General features: G+C 45.8%; 1 protein-coding gene across 3 annotated transcripts in view; it reads right to left on the bottom strand.

Moving 5' to 3' along the window:
• Positions 1 to 3,539: 3,539 nt before the first annotated feature.
• C1QTNF6 (C1q and TNF related 6) overlaps positions 3,540 to 24,834 on the bottom strand; it is a 63,035-nt gene continuing 41,740 nt past the window's right edge. The window contains exons 3-4 of one of the 3 annotated variants that reach the window (XR_014960591.1): positions 22,709 to 23,336; positions 3,540 to 12,163 (exon numbers count right to left, since the gene is read on the bottom strand). Coding sequence is in view for 2 of the 3 variants with exons in the window: in XM_085601348.1 (XP_085457474.1) it covers positions 22,786 to 23,336 (551 nt within the window). In the remaining variant the exon portion in view is untranslated. Of the gene's footprint in view, positions 23,337 to 24,834 lie in introns of all 3 variants that reach the window. The other 2 variants (XM_085601348.1, XM_085601349.1) reach the window with 2 other exon arrangements.

A 24,834-nucleotide genomic window follows, 5' to 3' on the forward strand; every position in this document is an offset into this window, starting at 1 on the left:
TCAGCAGGTAAGAAAGGTCGACCAAGTGGTTCCCAAGGTCTCCTAGTCTCAGCTTGTGGGCCTCGGCGACCGAGGATGTGGATAGGGGGGACCCAGCCAGCAGACCTCTCCAGGCTGCTCTCCCCTATTGACAGTTTGCTTAATGTTCAGAATGTCTCAGACCAAGTACCACTCGGACACCATCAAGGGTCAGGCATTCAATTGTAGGTCTTGCAGGATATGGCAGTCACTGCATTCCCATTAAATATCTTCACATTTTTGGTGGTATTGCTTTATGAATGAGCCCATGGCAATCCAAAATCATGCAGCCCCGGTTGCCATCAGGGACTCAAAATGTAGTATAGATCCCCTACCGCCATCACTCGCTCTTCTCCATGGAGCTGCGATTGGCTTGGAGGGGCTTGTGTGGCTCTCAGACTTTCCCCATAAGGGACCAGTTCCAGTCCAGGACCGTTTAGTGCTCCGCTGCCGCACTGATAGGTCCGTCCTCCCCACCCGGGTCAGGCCCAGGACTCCCGCCGCAACCACCATCTTCCCCTAGCAGGCCACACTGCTCATCAAGCTGAGCCCGCTGCGGCACTGATAGGTCCGTCCTCCCCACCCGGGTCAAGCCCAGGACTCCCGCTGCAGCCACCATCTTCCCCCACCATGCTTCACCGCTCATCAAGCTGAGCTTCGGCTATTCAGCTCTTCCCGGAGCTTAAAACTCAGCAACAAGGTTTCTTTTGTGTTCTGCCCTCACTCCGCTCTACATTGCGGTGGTTTCAAGTGGGGGATGGGTGCAGAAAAGCTTCGATCTGAGGGGTAAAAAGCGGAGTCTAGGTGGAGCGCGGCCACATGGCCATGATGGCTGGCCACACCCCTGATCACTTTCCGCTTTACCACATGGGACCATTGTTATTAATGTTAATTGCCCCTAGTTCCAGGTGAGTATTAAGAAGGGCAGCCCCTGTTTCTGTATAATTTATATTTTTAGTCTAAATATTCTGTCAGACAACCCAATTGCCCTATCCCCATCCTGCAGATGCACAGGTGCTACCTGCAGTTGAAGGTGGGCCACAAGCATTTTCAGTTTACCATGCTCCCTTTTGGCCTCAGCAGTGCCCCTTGGGTTTTCGCGAAGATGATTTTGGTGGAGCAGTGTAGCTTCAGAGCATGGGGGTACCAATCTCTCCCTACTTCGATGAATGGCTGTTAAAGGTGGGCTCGCCACAGTCAATCATGCAACACGTTCAGATAACAGTAAACCTCCTTACATTGCTGGGGTTCACGATTAATGTGTCATGGTCATAACTCACTCCTTCCTGCTCTTTGACCGTGCGAGATGGCATATGCTGGCTCTGTGGTGGGATGTGAAGTGTCAGTGGTCCCAGCAGCAAAGAAACCTAACAATCCCATCCAGGTTTTGGAGGAGACTACACAAGATCTGCAGAGGTGTTTCTCGACTGCATTTGGACCAGCGGCTGACCTCTTTCCCTCCCCCACCCAGTGCCTATGGTGGTCATAGATGTGTCACTTTTGGGCTGGGTAGATCTTCTGGTAGAGGTGGAGATAAGAGGTTTCTGGTCTCTAGCAGAAACCCATTCCATGGCAGTATACTGAAGTTGCAGCCCATTCTCTTGGCTTTGAAAGCCTTCTTGCCGTCCATCATGGGGAGGCTGGTTCAGGTCCTCATAGACAACTCCATCGCCAGGTGGTTTTGCAACAAGAGGGCGGGATAGGGTCCTCGTCTTTGTGCCCAGAAGCCAAGCGCCACTAAACCTGGCTTAATCTTTCGGGCATCTACGTGATCTTATGCTACTTGGCGGGATCTTTAATTGCCAGGTTGAACAAACTCAGCAAACAATGCCTAGTGGATTAGGAATGGCAGCTACAATCAGAGCTTTTGTAGGGTGTCTTCCAGCAATGGGGAGAGCCCTAGTTTCATGTCTTAACACTGCCGAGAATGTCAGTCTGAACACTTTCCTGCTTTAGAGTTCCCAAGAATGCTCTCTCCTAGAGACATATTAAGCCTAGAGTGGAGCATGGGACTCCTGCATACCTTCCCACAGCTGCCTAGCCTACCCCCAAGTTCTGAAGGTGATCTTTAATGATTGGGCCCACGTCATCCTAGTGGCTTCAGATTGGGCCAGGTCAGTGTGGTACCCGTAACCCCTGGGCACGAGCATCTGGCATCTGATACGCCTGCTGCCAAATAACCTGTTTTGATGTGTTTTCTTAAAGGTTTGGTCCATGTTTCCTTTTAAACCTTGTGCGCACTTGCACAAGCAATTCATTTTTGGGCTCCTCGTCTGAGGGCCCGGATGGTATCCTGAAAGAACCTGACGTCAGTTTGCTTGGATGGTGCATACATGCGGTTTGAGTGATCACTACTGGGGTAGAGTGGAGTCGACTTGGAGTGCCACCTATTGCTGTGCAGGAGCTATGCTAAAAATACTTCTGGATCAAGTCTGGTGCCTGAAGATAATTTAAAGATGAGGAATCTGTATTTAGATTGAGGAGCCACCAGGAAGAGTGTTGCCAAAGGTAACTAACTTGTTCCTATATTTCTCACCTATCAGACAGCTCAAGTCTGTTTGCGGAAGACCTATTGTGGGCTTACCAAACACTTACAATGGGATTGGATCCCTTCCATTGCTAATCATATGAAGAATTTATTGTCACCATCATTTACTTGATTCTTATTGGATGGCTTGCCTTCCTCTTTTTGTGTTTGTCCCTTTCCGGGAGCAGAGACTCTTTACTCCCCTCTTAATTGGCTGATTTGTATTTGGTTACTGCTGACTTTTGGGGAGCTACTTTTTTCTTTTAAATAAAGAATTCAATGAGAGTGTACATATGTTTTCCAACTTTCTCCCTTGACTGCCTCTTCCACTGCCAAATACCCATTCCCCGGGCTCCATTTTGGTCTCTCCCTTCTGTGCTGCTCTTTCTCTCTGGTACTTCTCCCCCACCCTCCATGTTCATCTCTCTCTTGTGTGGTGCTTCACCTCTCACCCTATTGCCTCCTCCCCTTCCACCCAATCCACCTTGACCCTCCACCAGTACTTAAATCCATGCTGCTTGCCGCACCCGCTCCTCTGTTATGACAAACTTTTTCTTTTTTTTTTAAACAAATGTAAACTTTTGGAGGCCCAGGAGCTGTCATTTCCAGCCGAGTCGCTGCACAATAATAAAGCACTTTTTGTGTTAACAGATTTTCATTTGTTTCAATTACCATGCTTAGTGGCAAAGAAGTGGTGTATAAAACGGTAGTGAATTCTCGTGCACTCTAATTCCCTTGTTTACAACTACCTCTGTATGGGCGTGCTCCTCGGGTGTGTATGTTGTCTGCATACACTCCTTACTTATTCTAGTTGTGTCAAGAAAACCCCTGCCTTGAAAACCAGGGGCACTGCTAAGCGAATATATCATAAACAATAATCAAACATATAGTGAGTCTATCACATATAAAACATTATTTTACAATATTTAACAATCTTGCACAATTATACACCAAAAGAAATTCTGATTCATGATCATATAGACCACTGCCGTGATTTATTCTTCTTCAAATGTGATTGAATAAATCAACCTCTTTGTCCAAATCAATACTGTATAAATATATACAGGTGCATGTAAATACAATTGTAACATTGGTAATCATGATCACAAAATTCTATCAACGCCCAATGTATTTCAGGATGATTTCCCTTCTTCAGGGGTAATATTTGCAACTATAATGAAAACAAAAGTATACAGTGATAAACAAGAGGGTTCACAACTGCTGCAACAATTTAAGTCACATCTTTATGAAGTTATAATGCCCCAAAGTAGCAATCTGCTGTTTTAAGACTCGAAGACATGAGTTGTTCACTTCAATAAAAAATAACAGGAAAAAAAAAGAAAAAAAGAAGAAGAGAAAAAAAACAAGGTGCATCAATGTGCCTAATATTAATCACCATAAACTAATACAATACATAGAGTTTAGTGACAGATAGGCACCCCTGTTCTGAATGTCCCAGCTGCAATGGTATCTGGATCCCCGGTGCTGATTTATGTTGTCATGGAGGAACATATATCATGCGTATGAGCCATGACATATGCCTGTCTAACGTATTGCAGTCTTATTGGTCCGGGCGGTTTACTCAAAGTGCCTCCCTCAGAGCGGTGTAAGGCTGCTGTCTTTGCCAGGAGCCAAGTAGCACAAGTGCGGTGGTGGCAGCACACTGTGTAGTGATCAGTAGAAGTGAACAGGCTATTTTATCTGGTCACTGAACCGAGGCCTACAGGCACACTCATGTAAAGTTCTGCTGCTGTGTGCTGAAATCCCCCCGGTCTACATCAAGTTAGTATGCAGCACGTGTGTTGTTATATGCATGTGCTGGGTGGGCATATGCCTGTGAATAGTACAATACATTGAAGACTCTAGGTTCCATTTTGGGAGACCCAGGGCCGATTAGAAAAGCATGATTTGTGAATTGCTGAATTTCTGTGAGCTGGGTGGGATGCACAAACTGGAGGGGGAATATCCAGGCTCTTCAGTACAATTTAAAGGGTGCTCTTTGATTCAGGTAGAGGTCACTGGAAAAAGGCATGGGCACATCTCAGAAAGGAGATGGGGTGGGTAAAAGAGTCACAAAGACTAGGGCTGGGGCCCTGGGGTAAGCTTTTGATGCACTTATCACTGCAGCTGACATTCAGGTGTGAACCTCTAGTCCCTCCCATGGCCTGTGTTGTGTGGCTATCAGATTTCTGGGACAGACACGTTTCTGTAGGAAGGGCAGGGCAAGGGAGTGAGCACTTCCAATGAAATTAGACCCCCAATGCAAACTTCAAAGACTCAGACCCTAAATCATATTTACTGTCTGGAAATCAACTATAGGAAGGCGAGCTCGAGGCCCAAAAAATAGTCAACCAGTCAGTTGGGTTGTGGGAGAAGGTGAAGTTCTGCAAGACTCCTGCCTTTAACTAGGGCTTGGGGCTAAGGCCTGTTTGTCTCCCATTTGCGTGAGAGGACATCATCCATGGAAATCCAAGACCACCTATCCCTAGACAAGTGCCTGCCTGCCTGCTTGCCGAGACCAGTGTGCCCTTTGGGAGAGAGGAGAGCGCTGGAGGGGGCAAGGTCCAGTGTGGGATCCTGGTGAGTGGATGCCTGTAGTGAAGTGTGGGGAGGTGTCTGCTGCACCGCTGGGGTTGTCGCTTGTAAGCAGGTTGAAGTTGCCAGCCCCGTATCCCAGAGGGGGGACGCTGTAAAGTCAGCCATGGTTAGCATCACTGCTGTGCAAATCGGACTGTGCTGGTATGTGGAGTGAAGTTGGGGACCCCTGGTGCCAGAGGTGGCTGCTGTGAAGATTATTGCTGTGCCCATGTGCAAAGTGAAGTCAGTGATCCTGTATGGCTGAAGGGGCCACAGTGAACAGGAAGATACTGCTGTGCTGATCAGGCCATCGCCCGTGTGCAGAGTAAGGTCAGTGATCCAGTAAGCCAGAAGGGGGCCACCAGAAGGACGAGGACCATTGTCTGGTTCAAGCTGTTGTAGATAGGAGAACCCACTGTGGTGCCCTGTGTGGGGCCAAGCCCCTGATTGAGGGTTGGAATTGGGAAAATCAACAACCCTATAACCCACACTTGTGAGAGGCATCAGAGTAACTTACCATCTCACCTGAATAAGGGCGCCCAGTCGCCGCCCCTGTAGGTCTGCAAGTGGTACTCACCAACTGCAGCCGCTGCAGCTTTCCACAACGTCCAGGAGTGAACCACTCCCAGAGACTCCAGTATCGCAACCTTTCAGGAGCAGGTACGACTGATCATAGGGACTGACAGACCCTGGGGTAATTTGTTCTGCCGCATTGTGTTTCGGGCCATGGAACACTTCGGACTTTGAAAGAGTCAGAGTGGGATGACTGAGACTCAGACTAGTAGTGGGGCTTGGCCTGACTGGTGCCTATAGTATCTGGGGAATAACCACTACCATTAGTGAAAGGGAACCGAGACTCAGGGACCTGTCTACCAAACCGTAGAGCCCCAACCCAGGGGGACTGTGTGTATTGTTTGTGTATTCCATATTTTATTTTAAGTTTGCATAGAAATACTACTTTTTTCATAGAAGCAAGTATTTGACTGCACAATCATTTACTGCTGCTATTAAACATATTTGAGTTGTGAGCCTATATTTACTTTCCTGGATCTACCTATCCTCCTGAGATGCCTTGGACTGCTTGACCTATGCTACTACTGAGAGTCAAGTGCTGAAGGGGTACTTTGCCCAGTTGCTCAGAGTGCATAACAAGTTGGGCCTCTGGACATCAGGAGTATGTCAACCCCACAGTTGGGCCTAGTAGCTCCTGCTTGACCTGTGGCCCTCTGCAAGGGGTTCTGACACTCCCATTCCCTCTTTTGATTCCCTTTCTAGATGTAGAGATATTCCTTGGTATACTGAATATTAGGTTCAGCAGCTACTAGGTCATGTCTGTTGTTAAATGCACTGAAGAAATCCTGCATACAGGGAATGTGCTGTCTTGAAAAGAAACAATTTCCCAACTTTTGATATCTTGCATAGGCGCTCATGAGTCACAGTTAAATTCTCATTGTAGTTGAACAAAATGCGGAAACAACATGCAAGATTCAGATATTGGAATTCAAGAAGAAATCTAAAAATCTAAACCCTAAAAATGAATGAATATTCGACTGGAAAATATCTAGATGCCCCAAAGTCCCTAATTAAAATCCCAAATGTATGCTAAGCATATGTAGGTAAAAGAAATGTACTACCATTTTAGGGAGAAAAAATTCAGGGAAGGGTTAAAGTCTGGTTTCGTGGAGACAACATCACATTTGCATAGGTCTGGCCACTTGAGGAGGTGGATTGATGAACTGGATCCTCCTGTTAAACGTTTGACATTTTTGACTGTATTTCAGGTCTACCGAGACAAGGGGACCGGAATTTGCATCTTCTTAAGTCAGGGAGTCAAACCACTCTTGTTTTTAAGTTCTATATTTCCAAACTTAGGCACTAGTCCGTATACTTCATTTTCTAAGTTGGAAGAGCAGAGTTTTGCTTCTCAGTATTGGTTCTATGCTGTAGGAGGGAGTTAGTTGACTTGCAAAGTTTTTTATCCAGATTCTTTAGTCTTTTTTAAGCACAGATGTACTGCCTCATTTATCTGTTCAATGTCTACTTTGTGCCTCTGGCCAAGGTGATCATCTTGCTTTGCCTCCAGTTTCACATGTGTGCTGGTGATACCCAACTTTTATTGAAACTAGGTAATTTGTAAGCCCGCTGATGCCTACAGTTATGCATACGGGAGGTCATGGTGTGTATGAGCAGCCGCTGGCTCAAAGTGAACTCTGATATAACAGAACTCATTGTAGTTGCCAGCCATTCACCCACATTTAGGGGTAATCATCCATCCCCTTCATTTTGTCACTGTCAAAGTTATGGAAGGGAAATTTACCACTAATTGATCTTGATTTTTTTATCCTCAGAATTTTTTGGGTCATGAACTTTTGAATCACTAACATTTATCTCTGTATTACCACTTACAGTTCCAGATCTTGATAATGTATCATTGTGTATGGAGTTATGGTTTACCTTGAGGTTCCTTTCACCTTTTTCTTTTAAGCACCAAGAGGGTTTGGTGTTTGTTTTTTGGTATATAAGAAACAGATCATAGACTATTTAATTCCAGATATCTCAGTTGTTTTCTGTTATTGCTTCCACTAACTTTAGTGATTTCACAAAGGAATTCCCTGCTTTATTCAGGAGAGCAAAAGTCTTGCGAGTTAGGAAGTCGTTGGCACAAGGCTGGACTATGGAATGCCATTTATCATAAGTTACCCAAATGTCAAGGAACTTGCTCTCATTGCTTCAGAGCAGTATAGACTGGATGCTGGTGCAGATAGGTTCAGCCATACAAAAGCCTTGCTTAAAAATATTCACTGGTCACTATTTCAAACAGGAGTTGAGTTTAAGACCCTCACACAATCCATAATTAGCTTCACAGTCTCGCACCTAGATTTCTGCCTGACTGCCTTGTAAGCCAGGTCCCGTTAGGGTTCTTTAGTCCAAATACATGACTCTTATTCTGATCCCTTTCTATCTTCAAAGTTGCTTGGGGTCAGAGGCTTTCCTGTGTTCTGACCTATCCCTTGGATCTCCTTGCCTTCATGGATGAGGATCAATTGCAACCTAGTGTGTGTTTGTAAGCAGCTGAAAACCTACCTTTTCTCTGCCACTTTAGGATCCTGATATGATCTCACTGAACATTGGGTGCCTCAGACAAGCCCTCAATATATAAAAGAAAATGTGTAACATAACATACATTTGCAAATCATATTACTACGGAAGACATTTTGAGATGCTTCCACCAAGAACCAAATCTGCCACTACAGAACATTTGAGCTCAGGATATATCGGCTGTGATTTTTTTCCGTGAGTCACTGATCTATAGTCCAAGCAAGGGGAAGAACATTTATCACCCAAACTTGCTTGCTGGGAAAGCATACAGTAGGCAGGCAGACTCCCTGGTCAAGGAACCCAAAGCCAGCAGATCACGGCCAGTTTGTTAGGAATCCATCCGCTGACACTTCATATGGAAGAGCTCTCTGTTGCCCCCTGCCAAGTCATTTATCGCTGTAGCTGACTAGTGTCCCGCGAATGGCTTACCACCTAGCCAAAGTGAAACCTAAGGGCATGATTTAGAGTATGGTAGATTCGTTACCTCCACCACAACATGACAGATATCCATCTCGACTTATCATAAGTACATTATATTATGTGGCACTTTTAAGGCAAACTGGATATCCATTGCATTTGTGGCAGAGTAACCTTACGAACTCTATATCAGGCTTTAAATGCTATGAACACGTTTAGGTTCAAATGTGTAGGCAAAATGTAGCTATTCAGAGTAACCTGTCAAGGATGCCCTCTCTACCCAGGGGCAAACTGTTGTCCAGGACGTCCACGTAAAGTTTAGAAGGTAGGATGATGGTCAGTAGTACTGCCCATCTGTTCTCTTTCAAATTCATATGGCCCCCATCCAGACCAGCCACTGACCAGACTAATTTACCTACATTTCTTACTCCTACCCTCTCAAAGACGCCATGTTAGGGGCCTCTTCCCATACGGTTAATAATCACAGTCGGGCTGTCCTGTGGGAGGCTGGCTCCCATACGGTTAATCACAGTCGGCCTGGCCTGCAGGGAAGTCTGGCAGTGCTAGAAAGGCTGGCTTGATCGGTCAGTATATTGGTCGTTTTTTTTTTTTGTCTGTTTGTGGGACTGCTTTATGGTCTAGTGAGCCAGTTTTTACTGTTCATTTTCCTGATTTTACCACAAACATTGCCTGAAGCAAGCACAATGCATGCAGTTTCCCATAACTTGCAAAGCGCACGTACGGCATGTCTCTATGCATTTCTCTAATGTGCACTATGTTTATTTTGCTGCCCGGGATTTTTTCTGTCCCAGTCCGACACGTCTGTTAATGCTAGTAGATCTCCTCTTCCAGGTGCTTCACCCCATCAGGATCATCAGGCTGCGCCCTATAATTCCATAATTAGCATGGCGCCAGAGCGGGCTTTCTGGTGCTTACATGTGATTAAACCTAAAAGACAGGCTCGTCTGAAAAGCCCGTACTGGAATATACCTTGTTCTCTTCTCTGCCCCCCACCTTAAGCAACCCCAGCGTAACCCTGAACACCTCTGGCAGTTTCTAAAGCTTCAAGAGAGACCATGCCACCTCCTACGCGCCCTGCTTAATAAAAATCACTCTGATCGGCCACCCCTCCCTAGATACAGATATCAAGAAGAGCTGAACGACATGTATGGGAGGAAGGAAAGCACATTGCACTGACAGTCCACGTGAATCCGGTGATTGCTTTTTACATCCCTCCTCTTGTCCGCCTACCCTGCCTTGTTATACATTTTCTCCCTCCATCTTTCTCTGTCGACGTGCCACTTTTTCTTCCTTAAGGTATCTGCCCCTCTACCGCGCACTGAATCGTTTTCTCACACGATCGCCTTTTTTCTCCTTTTCTTATTCCCCTCCCTCTGCACCACTTAACTGTCTCTTCGTTTTCTTCTTCTTTCTCATTCTATGAGTTGTTCCCTTATATTTCTGTACCCGTTCCCCTTCTACACATTGTTGTTATCTTCTCTTCATTTAACGCATTCCATCTGGCTCTCCCTTGACTTCCCTCTTCCCTCCTTCCACGCCTGTTTCCCTTTAGCAGATTCAAAGGGGTTTAATTGGCTAAAAAAACATACACATTTCCAAAATGAATACTTGACAATTACACGCGGGAGCATCACATTTGTACATTATTACTTTCGTATATTAGATTTGCAAGAGCAGACACGCACATCAATGTGCGCGTCTACGCGTGCACACCTAATATACGAAAGTAATAATGTACAAATGTGATGCTTCCTATATTCTCCACCTTCTCTTTCTCTCAGACCCATCGCCCCCTCTCGTTCCATGCCGCCCTCGTGTTCTCCCCTCAGCGCTGTCCTCGTATTTCGTCTTGTTCAGCACATATTTCCAAGCCCGGCAGAAAGAAAAGTTCCACGGAAAACCATGAGATATGTGGAATTCAGGCCGATGTTCGTGTCTTGAGGGGGCTGCCACGTGGAAGTTTTGCTGTTTGGTACATAAAAGTCCTGGAAATAACGAAAGAAAAAAACACACACTCACAGATCGAGGGGCCGGGGTGAGGTGGTGGAGAAGGGAAGAAAACAAACTGAGAATAGGGAATAAGGCACTGGAGTGAAAAATAATAGAGAAGTGTGGGTAGAAATGGAGATAGTGATAGAGAAAAGCAGAAAGGTGGGAAGAGAAGCAGGAAGGGGGAGACGGGAGAGCAGCAGACCGAGGCAGGAGGCAAAAAGAGAATGTATTTGAAGAGGAAGAGATAGATTGAGACTGCTTGGGAAGAGAACTAAAGGGAAGAGGAATCGGTGGAAGCAGGATAAAGTGATAAAAGAGGACAGAGACCTAAGAAAAAAAAATGAGAATAGGTGAGAAAGCTGACTGAGGGTTGGAGGAAAAAGGGGAACGAAGGCAGAGAGAACGGGGGAACAGTCAGAGAGAAAGAGAAAGAAAGATGAGTGGAATAGAAAGTAAAGAAAGAAAAGGCGATATAACACTCACCAAGTGGCAGACAGTGGGTGAGAAAAAGAGGTAGATTTGAAAGACAAGGAGTAAAGAGAATTCAGGAAAATATTTGAAGGCCTAGATAGAGGGGGAGGGGAGCAGATGTGGACTAAGAACTCAAACGGATTCCAGTCTGCTATTCAAAATGTGAAAATATACTTTAATTAAAATTTATGCAAAAACATGAATCTGTAAACTTCTAAAAATTGTGTTTCCTTCCAAGAGCTGTAGCACCTCGGTGCCCAACCTCTGTCCTGTGTATTTAGCCTTTTCGTCAAGGAGAGGGGCAGGCGCGTTGTGTGTGGGGCAGTGGACTATACAATCTAATTCTGGGCTTTCCCTAAACAATCATTGGTTATAGGAATGTTAGTGTAATTCGTTCTATTAAATAGAACCAACTCTACAAAATCCACTTTATTACTGTCTTAGACGAAAACCCCGGACTGGGATATGTGGTTTCTGGAAAACTTGATACAGAGGTAGCACCAGAAGTGCGATTCGGGCAGGCATGTCGCGTCCCAGAGGTTAAAGGGGAGGGAGCCAACCTGGACATCCTTCTGCTTGATGGAGGGATGCTGACTCTCTAGCTTGGACAGAGCTCCATCCATCTGAAGTGCCAGCCTCTGTTGAGCGTGTCCATCTGCATTATGAACGGCTCCCTTCTGTGTGAAGAATTTTCCTTTGACTGTCACAAGACTGTCCATCTTAGGGTATCTCAGAACTGCTGACAGCCTTGTGTGAGACCAGACGTTAGGCTAGGCTGCTCCCTCACATATTCAGCAATGGTTGTAAAGAGTGTTTGTGATGTAAGACAAGAGAGGGAAGCCAAAACTTTGATTCGTTGGCTGCCCCCTCTTACCCCAATATATGTCTATGGCAGTCTCCCAACATAGTACAAAAAGGTGCACTTGAAACTTGTGGCCTGTTGCGCTCTGTTGCACGCCTGGATAATAAGCTGGGAATGCCAGGCTGCAGAAGGGAGTCCGATCCATTATGGTAATATAATGTTGTGGATGTAATATTGTCCTGCAAAAAAATAATTGCCAAAATATTGATTAGTATAGATTTACTATTCTTAACACCACATCTGTGTATCTTGATGATATATATGTATATATTGTCAAGGTATGTAGAGGCTTGCCTTGACGAAACATATTAGTATGTAGTAAAGGGAAGCATATGTGGACTTAAAAACAGTAAATCTATGCCTCCACTTATATACCTACCATGAATATATTGTGTGTGTTGATAGTGTGTCTACAGTACCTCTTTTACTATTCAGATCTCCCAAACAAACCTTTCTATAAACCCTTCTCTCTGACTCTTACCCCTCCACTTCCCATTTACTCATCCCAAACCCTCTCCTACTGCTACGAACTCCAAAAAAAGAAACACACAAAAAACCTTTCTAGACCCTTCGCTCTTCTATACCTCCACTATTCCTTTTCAATCCAAATAACAGACTAACATGTCCACTACTTAAATTAATTCCATATTTCCCTATACTACTTCCCCACTAATCCTGATGGGGTTCTGGACTAGCGTGCTACCTGCTAAAAAATCGCTTCAGTACCTTATTAGGGGTAGCAGGTGCTATAAAAATGCAAATCTTTCACTCTTCTATCCCACCAAAATCCTTTTTCTAATACAAATAACAAACTCACATGTCCATTGCTCAAATTAATATCATATTTCCCTATGCTAATTCACCACTAATCCTTTTTGGGTTCAGAGTAGCGTGCTACTTGCCAAAAAGAGCTTCAACACCTCATCAGGGGTAGCAAGCACTATATAAATGCAAACCCTTCCCTCTTCTATCCCTCCACTATCCTTTTCAATCCAAAAAACAGGCTAACATGTCCCCCGCTCAAATGAATGTCATATTTCCCTATATTAATTCCCCACTAACACTGTTTGGGTTCCAGACTAGTGTGCTACCCGCCGAAAATCACTTCAACGCCTCATTAGGGGTAGCAAGCGCTATATAAATGCAAACCTTTGACTCTGCTATCCCTCCACTAACCTTTTCAATACAAATAACAAACTTACATGTCCACAGCTCAAATTAATTTCATATTCCTCTATACTCATTCACCACTAATCCGTTTTGGGTTCCGGAGTAGCGTGCTACTTTCCGAAAAGGGGTTCAAAACCTCATCTGGGGTAACAAGCACTATATAAATGCAAACTCTTCCCTCATCTATCCCTCCACTAATGTTTTCAATCCAAATAACAGACTAACATGTCCATCGCTCAAATTAATTTCACATTTCACTATACTAATTCACTACAAATCCTTTTTAGGTTCGGAGTAGGGTGCTACTCACCGAAAAAGCACTTTGATGCCTCGTCAGTGGTAGTAAGACCTATATAAATGCAATTACCATACAATACAATATTCCCATAGGGTGATATCAACGTCCATGACTTTGTGGCACATAACCCTCTGATCTACGCCAGAGCTCCTAATGCCACCTTAGTGCTGTTTTTAGGCACCAAGGGGTGTACCTGTCAGTATCAATACCAGAAAAGAAAGAGAACCACTGAGTTACAAGATATTACTGTCAACTGTCTTCAGGACGGAACATGAACCCTCAAGAGGGTGTGCATTGTTTTAAAAACACAATCCTGGAGGGAAACACAGTGCAGCAATTGTGAATGCATAACCGAAGCAGAAGTCAGGGCAGTCCTGCAGGGAAGTGCACACCATAATGAAATCCCTCCTTGGCCTCCGTCACCCCACCCCAATACTAACATTTGAGAGAACTTAAGAGCTAAGTCAGTATCCCAACCAATAACTGAACTCCAATAAACTAGACAACAGATCCCAATGGAGAAACATCCATTGCACATAGAGAGTAAAGTTTAAAGGCAACGCCAAGCAAAGAGTGAAGAAGAACCCTTAAAAGATGGCCAGCCTCAAGACATAACTAACCCTCAAGACAGAGGCGCAAGGCAGCAAGATGGCAGCTTAAGCTGTAATCAACTAGAGACAAACAATCTAAAAAATAGTGCAAGCCTGAAAGGATGCTCCAAGCTACTATTAATCAACCAATGTCAAGCGAAATCGAATCTCAAGGTTAACTGACAACCCAAAAAATCACAGATTCTAAGGCTCTTATCTGCAAAACTAACATCATCATGCGAGTGTGAATCATTTTAAGATTGGAAACTTTAAAAAAAGTGAACATAGCCCTTATGAGATGGATAATCTCAAAATGAAATTAAAGTTCAAGAAAACATAGCAACTCTACAGAACAGCAACCACTAGTGGGCAGTCATCATCTCAATAACATGGATCACTTAGACATCGTACAACTACATCCTGAATAACAACCGAGCAAGAGTTGGCCTACCTCAAAGATTTATCAAAACATTTGAGGAAAAAAAATAACAACCTTAGCTCTGGATGGTTCAATAATCTACAAGAGAAAAGTTATTAGTAGAAGTATACTGATCACCAATAGGAAGCATACTTTAAAGACTATACAAAACCATGGGTCAGTATCACTTTCCAGGAGGTGACCAACCTGAAATTGAAAGTGGTGTTTAATAACAAGGTGCGGAACAGTATCCCTTCCTACCAGTAAAAAGCCACCATGAATATACGTTCTTCATTTTCCATGAGATTACAAGCTTTAAAGTAGCTCAGCAAGGTACAAATGGGTTCCATCATTAAATAGATGTCGATTAACGAGAGAAAACAAACCATAAATTGTGTACAAATCCATGAATGACCAAGAACTACCAAAACATGGCAAACCTCAAAGCTAATCTGATGCTTAACTAAACATGTACACTGAGCAGGCCTGGGCGTATTTCGCAGAGTTTCTCTACACGGAACTCCGCAAAGTGACAAAAAAACTCTGTGGAGTTCCGCAAGTAGCAGAGTGCAGTGCAAGCTGCCATTCGCACTGATCTTCCTGCCGCTAGGGTAAAAATTCTACCCGAGCGGCAGCTTACGCTCGCCAATTTACCGTTCACGAGCGGGAAAAAACTCTGTTGCACTATGCGGAGGGGAGTATTCTGCACTCCGCGAGCTCCGCGGAGCACGAAGTGCAGAAAACTCAGCGAACAGAGTGGAGTTAACCGCCCAGACCTAACACTGAGCAGGACATCAGCATGTCATCAATATATCAGTAATCTCGACTGAACACCAACCTAAGCCAAAGTGCCTGAACATGACAAAAACTTAACCAAATGCAGTCATCTTCAGGATAAAGCCACTGACCAAGAAATCAGCAATCTTAAAGACAATACAAAACCATATGTGAACAAGTCAAGAAAAGACGGAGAGACTGAGATGAAATTGGCTCTGAAATTACAGCATGTCGCTCACAACCTCAGTTATCATGAGAACACACATCAGAATACCTGCAACCCTACATAGGCCACTTTTCCTCAAGAAAATACACTTTTTATATAAGTTTTGCATAGCTGCAATGTTCTTCTTTAGAACGGCTGCCCACTTCATTGTTCTCCTTTGTACTGTGTGGTGAATAGTACTAGAATATCGTTACCAAATTATTGTCTGATTGAAATATTTCCTAACAGCATTCTGGCATGCAACCGTATGTGAAAAGAACAAAGTGTAGTGCCAACACTCAGCCTCAGCATTAAGGGTGTGAGCATTGCGTCCAGTATAGAACCTGCATCACGGTGTACACAGAAGGCAGTGTAACCTCCAACTTTGCCTGGACTGCGCCCCCAAATACCCACCATCATATGTTTTTGAAATCTTGATTCTTCTGTGCAGTCCTCTTTTAAGTGCTCTGTATTCTCTTACTTGGCATTACAACACGTTAACTTTATTCTTCTACTCACTGCCATTGGGAGAACAGTTTTCAACATGAAAAGGGACCATTCCAGATCCTCACATCTCTGGAACACTCTCAAATTTGTTCAGCCATACAATGTACCCTGTCTAAAATGGTATTGGCCATCAGTTAAATGCCAGTTCTAAAAAAGAAGCCACCTCTAAATAAAATGAACAGTCACAAACACCCCATCGAAGTTAGAACTGGTGTTTAGGAAAATGTTAATTTATAGAAAGTTCATCAACCACAAAGAAAAAAGAAAGTAATGTCAATTTACCCTGTTGCCCAGATAGGAAAATGCCAACATTAGAAAAACAAGTAATAATCCTTCAGAGAACAAGCCTACCAAAGAACCCACATCCAATACGGGAGTCGCATTGAAATAATACAGATACTGAGAAGCAAGGCAACTCTAAGGACAATTAACGGAACACAGTAGCTCCTTCCAATATGGATTGATCGTTTCTTTAATATTAATTCTAGAAAGAGCCTCCATTACAGAAATCCTAAAATACCAGCCCAGCTTCTGAGGGAACAATGACACTTAACAGAATATCAGCCCTAGAAGCCTTGCCAACCATAAGAAGAATTACCCTATCATAGTATCCTTGTCTAAGATGCAAGTGATAGTAAAGAAAATGTAAACCCCAGAAAAAAGCCAACCATAACATGAAACAACCTAGCCAAATATCTCCATCCAAGATTGGATTGACACTCAATAAAATATGAACACAAGAAAGCGCCCTGGTCATAAGAGAACTAACCTGCCTCAGAAGCACTGTCCAAGTTGGTATTGACCTTTTTGAAAATGCCAATCCAAGGCAGATTGCCAGCCATAAAGAGAGCCAGTATTAATGTTCAAGATGTGACCCGCAAAAAGTTGTTTATCTCCGGAAACTCTGCAGCTCTAGGTGACTCAACACCAATTCTAAATAGTATTGCCCTCATAAATGTGAGCAAAGAACACACAACAACCATAAGAAAACTAATATACTAAAGAACTTCTATCCAATTTGATGTTGACCATTAACATAAAATCAATCATAGAACACATGTTCACCCCTAGTAACCCCTAGTAGAAGCAAACCTGCCAAAGAACTCATCACCCAGGGGTAATACTTAAGAAAAGGTCAACATTAGAACACATTTTAAGCAAAAGTCAACTCTAGAATGAATGACAACCTTGAGGTGAAGTAGCCTGCCAAATTACATTCCTTTCAAGATGGTAAAATGAAGGACAGCCATAAGGAAAGCCAACTTTCCAAATAACTTCCCATCAAAGAGGCATCTAAAATAACACTGAACCTCAGGAAAATGACAACTTTCAGTATAGTACCACTGCCCTTGTCAAGAGTATCAGTATCTGGGAGACAGAAGACAATTTAAATAGTCTTAACACTCAGTACACATTCATGAAACTGTGTGCCCATCCTTATTGTCGGTTTTGTACTATTGTTATGTGTAGCAATGTAGTGACACAAATGAGTTCACTTTAAAAAGAAGTGAAAGCAAAGCAGAGAAACGTAAAATGGGTCATAACTATAAAAGGGGGGTGAAGCAATTTTGGTGACAGAACCAGAAGTCAATGATAAAATGTGACTGGGTTAGAAAATATTGAGAAGAACTATACTCAAATGGCAGGAAATAGATGTATTGTGGGAGGGGTTACAAAAAGAAGAGAGTTGTTGAAACAGAGAAAGACAATGGAGAGGAGAAATATGTATGGAGAAATACGCATATAACAAATGGATGTACTGAGGAGAATAAGAAAAATGTATTAAGTGTAATTTTGAGAGGGTATGGGCAAGTAAGCAGAGATGAAGAGACAAAATGTGATATGGACTAGAGGGTTTGAGGTAAGATAAGACTGGGAGAAAGAAGTATAAACATTTCAAGAATGCAACGAATTGTAATCACCAGTTGTTAGAAGGTGGTTCTGACCCTCTGGGCCGCCCAGATTTTTTGCTTTTTGAGCACCTATTTGTTGGGCTTTTACTGGGGGAGAGCCTCATAAGTTGGGACACATCCACAGTGAACTTATGATGAAGGAGATGGCATGTGGATTTTACTGGTGTCCCCCTAGCTTGACTAAGCCGCTGCACAGCAGCTGGAGTAAGGAGCACCAGGCTGGTTCCATGTAGACACGTGTACATGCGTGTGCACATGTGTACGGGCTTTGCAGGGGAGATTCCTGGCATGGGCAGTCCAGGAGCAGCTACAAAGTGAATGGTGTGGCAGGACTTATGCAGAATTGGGTGGTGACATGGAATAGGCTTTATACATTATTCTCCTATGGGGATAGGGAGCACATGGGCTAGTTTTACTTTCCTAGGGCCTACAAATTCCAGACACGCACCAAAGTCCACTGTAACTGATTTGAGAAGAAGTATTCTGCAGAGTCCAAAGTCATAGTTGTACTGCTTTTGGGTCATCCAGAAATGTTATATTTCTCTGAGTCAGCTCATCACCAGGGCTGGCTGGGGCCTCACCCTGCCAGGCTGAATTAATGACCTTCCTCTCCAAGCCGTGGCCTCAGAGGCCCAGCCCAGCACAACAAGCATTCCAAGGGCGAGGGCCCCCACTCCAATCAGAGAAGATGGGTGGAGCTACAGGTTCATCCATCAGTAGCTGACACCTGGTGCCAGGCACCAGGCCGCTCTGGAGGGAAGACAGCCAGGGATGAAGGGGCTTTCAGAGATCATGTGGCAGGAGACCCTGGACGACGCCATCTTGAACCAACCCAGAGGCCTGGGTAGGAAGGAGGGAGCAGGAGCAGAGAAGTGATGTGTCGCTGTGTGATAGGGCAAACAGAGACTTCCTGTCAGCCCCCTCCCCAACTTCTTAAAAGAACTTGCACAGGAAGAGGAGCTCTCTCTGGGGTGTGGTCTGCTGAGGCAGAGGGTGCTGGAGCCTGGCGCAATGGGCAGTTGGAAGGAAGAACCCCCTGACTGTTCCAGGATCCTAAACAGCACCAGGAGAAGAGACCAGGACCAGTGCGCAGAAGCAGGGTCCTCTGCGCAGGGAGAAGAGAGGCCCAGGAGGATGATGAGAGTAAGCGCGCACAGAAATTAGTTGTATATCTCACCATCCACAAGCACAGCATTGAGAGATTTTCAGTCCTGTGTTAGGATCTTCCTGTTGAAACAGCTGCCGACTACGCCAGTATTGTATTTCAAAGCAGGCTCAGACGAATGGAATAAGTGCACAAAGGTTTATTCCTTAAGGAAAGATCCTATCCACCAGACAGCAGAACAACAGCTCAACTCCAACTGCCCTTTACAAGAACTTTCTCCACCCAACCTTCCAACCCACAAGATTCCACATATCCTGCACTTGACATACATAGCAACAATAGAATACAGAACCCAGATATGTCATCCCTTACAACCACAGTAGGAACAGAAGATACCACACAGCTCCCTGCTGAATACCCCATCCGTGTGACCCAGAGGGCGAAAGAGAGTGCTACCAGTGGCTGGTGAGCGCCACCAGGAGCAAGAAGAGGGCCAAAATCGCGAAGTTCGGACCCCTGGGGGCTGGGATACGCCCCCCAGACGGTAGGCGACCTTTGACCTCTGGAAGGACCGACGACGAAGCGCATGGGGCTCCGCCGCCGGTCCATGATGTGCCCCCAGGATGGGTCAGGTCCCGGGGGCTGCCTCCAACAGAAGTAAAGGAGGGGAGTGCCATAGCACTCCCTGTGAAGGATGTGCCCCCGCAGGGTGCCAGAAGCCCACCCGGGCCCCCGCCGAAGATTGAGCTGCGGAGCGCTAGTGCGCTCCCCGTGAAGAATTGCAGGGGGGAGGAGCCCGGGATCCCAATTCCGGGCCCCGTGTGACGAAGGAGGCAGGGGGGCTCCGTCGCGCCCCCTGCGAAGATGAAAGCCGGGGAGAGCTGTCACGCCCCCGCGAAAATGTGCCCAAGGGGCCCGGGACCCCATCCCCGGGCCCCGAAGAAGAGGCGGAGGATCCGGCAGGTACCAGGAGCCCACCCTGGCCCCCGCAGATGAGGCAAGTCGGGGAGCGCCGGCGCGCTCCCCGTGAAGCAGGCGAGGGGGCCCAGGCGTGGGGGGAGTGCCGTTGCACTCCCCCGAAGTACAGCCAGGGCCGGAGGAACCAACAAAGTCCTGCTTTGCTAGCTCCCGCGGCAGCACGCGAATGTGCTGGCCAGGCGGGGAGCCGGCGGGGACAGCCGGGGGTGGGCTCCCCGGGCTGCCCTCCATCGATGGAAGGAGACGGGGTTCCCGGTTGGGACCGGGAACCCGAAAGTGCAAAGAAGAGGTGCGAGGGGCCCGGGTGGGACCGGGCCCAGAAAACGGGCAAATCGGCCGGGGGTGGGCTCCCCGAGCCATATTACTTACCTGGGGGTCCGGGTGGGACCGGACCCTCCAACGGAACGCCAAAGTGGCTGGAGGCCCACATCGCGGCTCTCCCCAGAGCTGCGGGAGATCCGCTGTCCCATAATGCCTTGCAGGCCAGGACCGGCCTACAAGGGCAAACAGCGTTTTCTTGGCTTGTGGTGGCCCCAGGAGAATGGGGTCACCACCACATGTGTTACAAGGGGCAGGGGGAGCTGCTGGAAAAGCACAGTTTTCCCCAGCCCAAAAATGGAAGTCCCTCCCGAAGTCTTATGGGAACTTAAAAAGGATAACTCCTCAAGGGCTCAGCCAGCATTTTAACACCTCCTGGGCTGGAACTTTTGTTATACAGCTGGGAGTGTATGGAGAAGTGCCTCAAGGAGTGGAGAGCTGAGTTGGTGATGTCTGGTGAAGGGCATCCCCTGGAGGTGAAGAGGTGTAATTGCACCAGCACTGCATTTACTAAGGTTATTCTCTTTAGAGGGACTGAAGATCACATGGGTAATGTGAAGTACCTGTGTAAGGTGATGTCATAAGCAAAGTGGAGTTATGTTGCCAGACATTCCTGCTAGGGTGTCTGGCTGTATATGCCTAATCCTGTGATTTCATCTGTGATGCCTTTAGGGACATTAATTGCAATGCATTCTAATGATCCACAAATGTGATGAGTACTGTCATTCTAAAGTGATGCTTAAACATGTATTCTTGCTGCTGCGATTAGGTGAAGAACTCAGACTGCTAGCCCTTAAGATGTAGAGGTGTATACTTCATGGTCAGTAGGAAATACTCAGGGTTATGTGTCACCAAGGCAGGTTTACCTATTTTAAATGCTTGTTGAGATAATGGGGTGGGTCGCCACTGGGATGGTGCCAGTGCGCAAGGTCCTCGCTCCAGGTTATGTTCAACTAACTGCATTGGGGGCAAGATGATGTGCATACAGGGGAGTGGTGGTACTAGACCCCCACCCCGAGGGAGGGCTGGAGATGTTATGCAATGTCACAAAGTAATTCCAACAGCTTCTGTATATTTGTAAATTGGTGCATAGTATTGAGGAGCGTGTGTGCTTAATAAATGTACTCTTACTTTTATAAAGCAAAGTACAGACTGGACAATCAATTATTGAGTGTTATTTCTGCGCACCTGCAAATGGCGATTACTAGCCCACACCACCTCCCTTGAGTAAGCCTCAGACTGCTCTGCAACGCCACCCTCTGAGAGTCAGGCGCTAAAATTGGGTGTTTGGTTCCCAGTGAAGGACAAATTTAGTCATGTCATTTGTGCAGGCCTCACAGATACTGCCTCGTTTTCCAACACTAGTAATAAACAGTATTGACCGGAGGAGGGAGGAATGCTGTAAAACTGGAGAAAGAGAGAGAGAGAGAGAGAGAGTAAAAACTAAAAGCTTACAGAAATCTCTTGGTATGGTAGAAAATGTGAGAAGTTTGAGATAAGAAGAGGCTGGAAATGTAATGAGGAGCACACATAGTTCAAGCCAGGTGCTAAACGCCCATAGGGCTCAAAGGGTTTCAACCCTCCCCCGTCGTGTGCGTCAGCCCGGACTGAGACAGCTTCCCGGGCACACACACACACACATTTTTTGAGCTTATCCCAGCCACACCTGAATGCTTCACAGGTCTTTATAAGACCATTTACGCGTTAACGAGGCTTTGTTGTTTTTACACCCGTTCATCTCCACTCTGCCTGTTGCTAGAAGAATTAGTCACCCCCTCCCCCCGAAACATTTAGTAGCCCCCCTCCCCCCCCCCACCCCGAAATTTGGCGCTAGTTGTGCCTCTGGTTTAAAGCCAACAAGTTTAGCATGGTCATCTACCAGAGATGGTCTTCAGTTGTCCTGGGCTTAGGTTTACAGACTAGACCTGGGGTGTGGGTCAGAGGAGAGAAAGTGAGAGAGAAAGAAGGAGAGTGAAAGAGAAAGAGTAAAGAGAGTGAAAGAGGGAAAGAGAAGGAAGAGAGCAGATAGAGACCTTATCAGGAGAGAAGAAATGATGAGTAAGCCCTAGGGAAGGCAAAGCTGCTCAGGGGTTGATTGATCATGAGGGACATAAGGCTTGAATGACCCAAGAAGGTCACAGCTGAGGGTTTCAGGCTAGACCTGGCCAAGGAGAAGAAGTGATAGGAGCAACGGGCTTCAGGCTGTAGTTGGTCCTTAAACACAATATCAGAAAATTGTGATTCTGATCTTGGTCCTTAGTGGGAGCGTTTGTCCTCTGATGGACAGACTTCAGGTAGAGTCTGATCTGAGGGGGCTGCGACCAGGTCTCTGGGCAGGTATGGATGTAGACGTACAAGATTTTAAGTGAACAGGTTTCCAAGCTTAGCTTGCTCGTTAGAAAAAAACACTGTGAGCAGGGATGCACTCAGTTCCAAATAGAGAACCTGCTAAGAAGTGACTGTATTTAGGCCCCAGGCTGGGCGTGGCCTTTGAGAAATAAGATGTCAGAAGGACACCTTGCTCAGGGCTCCAGGCTGGGCTTGATGAGGTAGCCATTGAAGGTGATGTATGTGTCCACATCATCGCTGTAGATGGCATTCTCCCTCTCCTGCTTAAAGAGTCGTACCCAGACCTCATCATTCTCCTTCAGGTCCAGCATCAGGCTCTGGCTCTGCATGATGCTACGGTCGCTGGGCTGGGCATAGAGTATCACCATGCCCTCCTCGTTCCTCATGATGTGCATGTACGTTTCCTTGAAGTTCCAGGTATGGATTGTAAGGGTGAAGAAGTAGATGCCAGGGACAAAGCAGTAGAACTTGCCCTTGAACATGCTGAAGTGCTCGTAGAGGTTAACAAAGACAGTGTCGAAGACCAATGTCTGGTAGTACTCGCTGCTGTGAAGAGCCTTCTTACGACCCACTGAAAATGCAGCATACTGATGCTTGCAGCGATCCCCAGGATCTCCCCTCTGTCCTTTGCTGCCGCTCTCTCCTGGGGGTCCCTGTGGACCAGCTGCTCCTTCTTTGCCCGATTTGCCAGGTGGCCCTCGGTCTCCCATGTCTCCCTTGTCTCCTGGAAGAAAGAGAGAGAGTAACATTGAAACACTGAATAGATCATGTGAAGGCAGAACACATGTGTAATGGGCTGCATCGTAGGTTCTTGAAGGTTGCCCGGTGCTCAGGCATGTCCATTTCTGCCACCCAATGGATAGGACTTTGGATGGGGGAAGAAGTCACAGGTAGAGGGAATAGCAAGCACATTTATTCTCTCATTTTCTCATTATGGTTACGTTTGCTCTGCCACATGTTTTGCTCATCAAAATAAAACTCCCCCAATGTAGGGAAAACAAAAACAATCGATTTATTTATGAACCACCACTTGCAATGTTTATGCACAGTAACAGATCTAAATAGGTAACAGATTTAGGTGATTTGACAACACGGAATAGTAAATTAGACCCACATATGTATTGCTACGAAAACCATATATATAACATCAGTAATTTCGATATGAATGTTCTAAGGTCGATGTTGTAGAAATACAGGGCCTATCCACAAACAGAATTTTGTAGTATGTTTCGTAGTATTACAATGGTACTACTAACATACTACAAAATACTGTTCACATACCTAAGTGTGAAGGTTTCCTCCTATGCCACTCCTATCCACCCTGATTGCAGATATGTCCATACACAGAGGAATACCTTTTGTAGTAAATGTGGGAGAGACAGATGGAGTGGCTGGAAAATGGGGCATACTTCCTGCCAAAGAGAAGGGGTTTAGTTATGAGTAAGGAGAGGTAAGGGGTTGGCTAGGGAGGGATTTAGGGCAGGACATTAACCCTTCTTCAAAAAAGCTGATCATTGCTATTCAAAAAATGTACTTCTATTGATACTACAGCCTTAGAGGACCCGAAACAGTCATTAATGTACTCCAGCACAACGCTGGAGTATGTCTGGAGTTCATAAGTGGAGGGAGGGTCTACGATTACTACCTTTCTAAGATGTAACTACAGATCATTTGTTCCTGCGTTAAGAATCAGCTAAGGCCTGGGCATGACACTTAAATAGGACTTGGTCAGTGTGACTGCTCTCCCCTGCGCAGCTCCACCACTAAGTGCTGCCCCCTGAGCTCTCTGTTTGCAGGGTGTTTGAGGCCCTCTTCCACCCTCAGGCTCCTGACTGCGCCTCATCCCTTGTGGTCCAGTGGGAGAGCACTATGCTCTTCTGCTGTTCTGCCTCTGCCTCTCTTTGCCTCTTTCCTTTTGTGGCCTCTTTTTCTCTTTCCTTTGTTTTTCCCTTCTGCCACTTTTCGCTTTTTCACTTCTCACTCTCCTCATTCTTCTCGCGCTTTTCTTTGTTTTCCTTTGTTTTTCCCGGGCCACTGCCTCCCCCACAGCCCCTCGCCCCTCCAGTGTGTCTTTCCCGCCTCCCAGCAGACCCTCCCTCCCCCGATCCCTTCCTTAATGGCGGCCTCTGCGCGGTAAGAAGAGCAAGACCACTGACCTGGTCAGTGTGACTGCTCGCTTCACCACTAAATGCTGCCCCCTGAGCTCTCTGTTTGCAGGGTGT

Source organism: Triturus cristatus, chromosome 4_2, assembly GCF_964204655.1.
Source record: "Triturus cristatus chromosome 4_2, aTriCri1.1, whole genome shotgun sequence".
Lineage (NCBI taxonomy): Eukaryota > Metazoa > Chordata > Amphibia > Caudata > Salamandridae > Triturus > Triturus cristatus.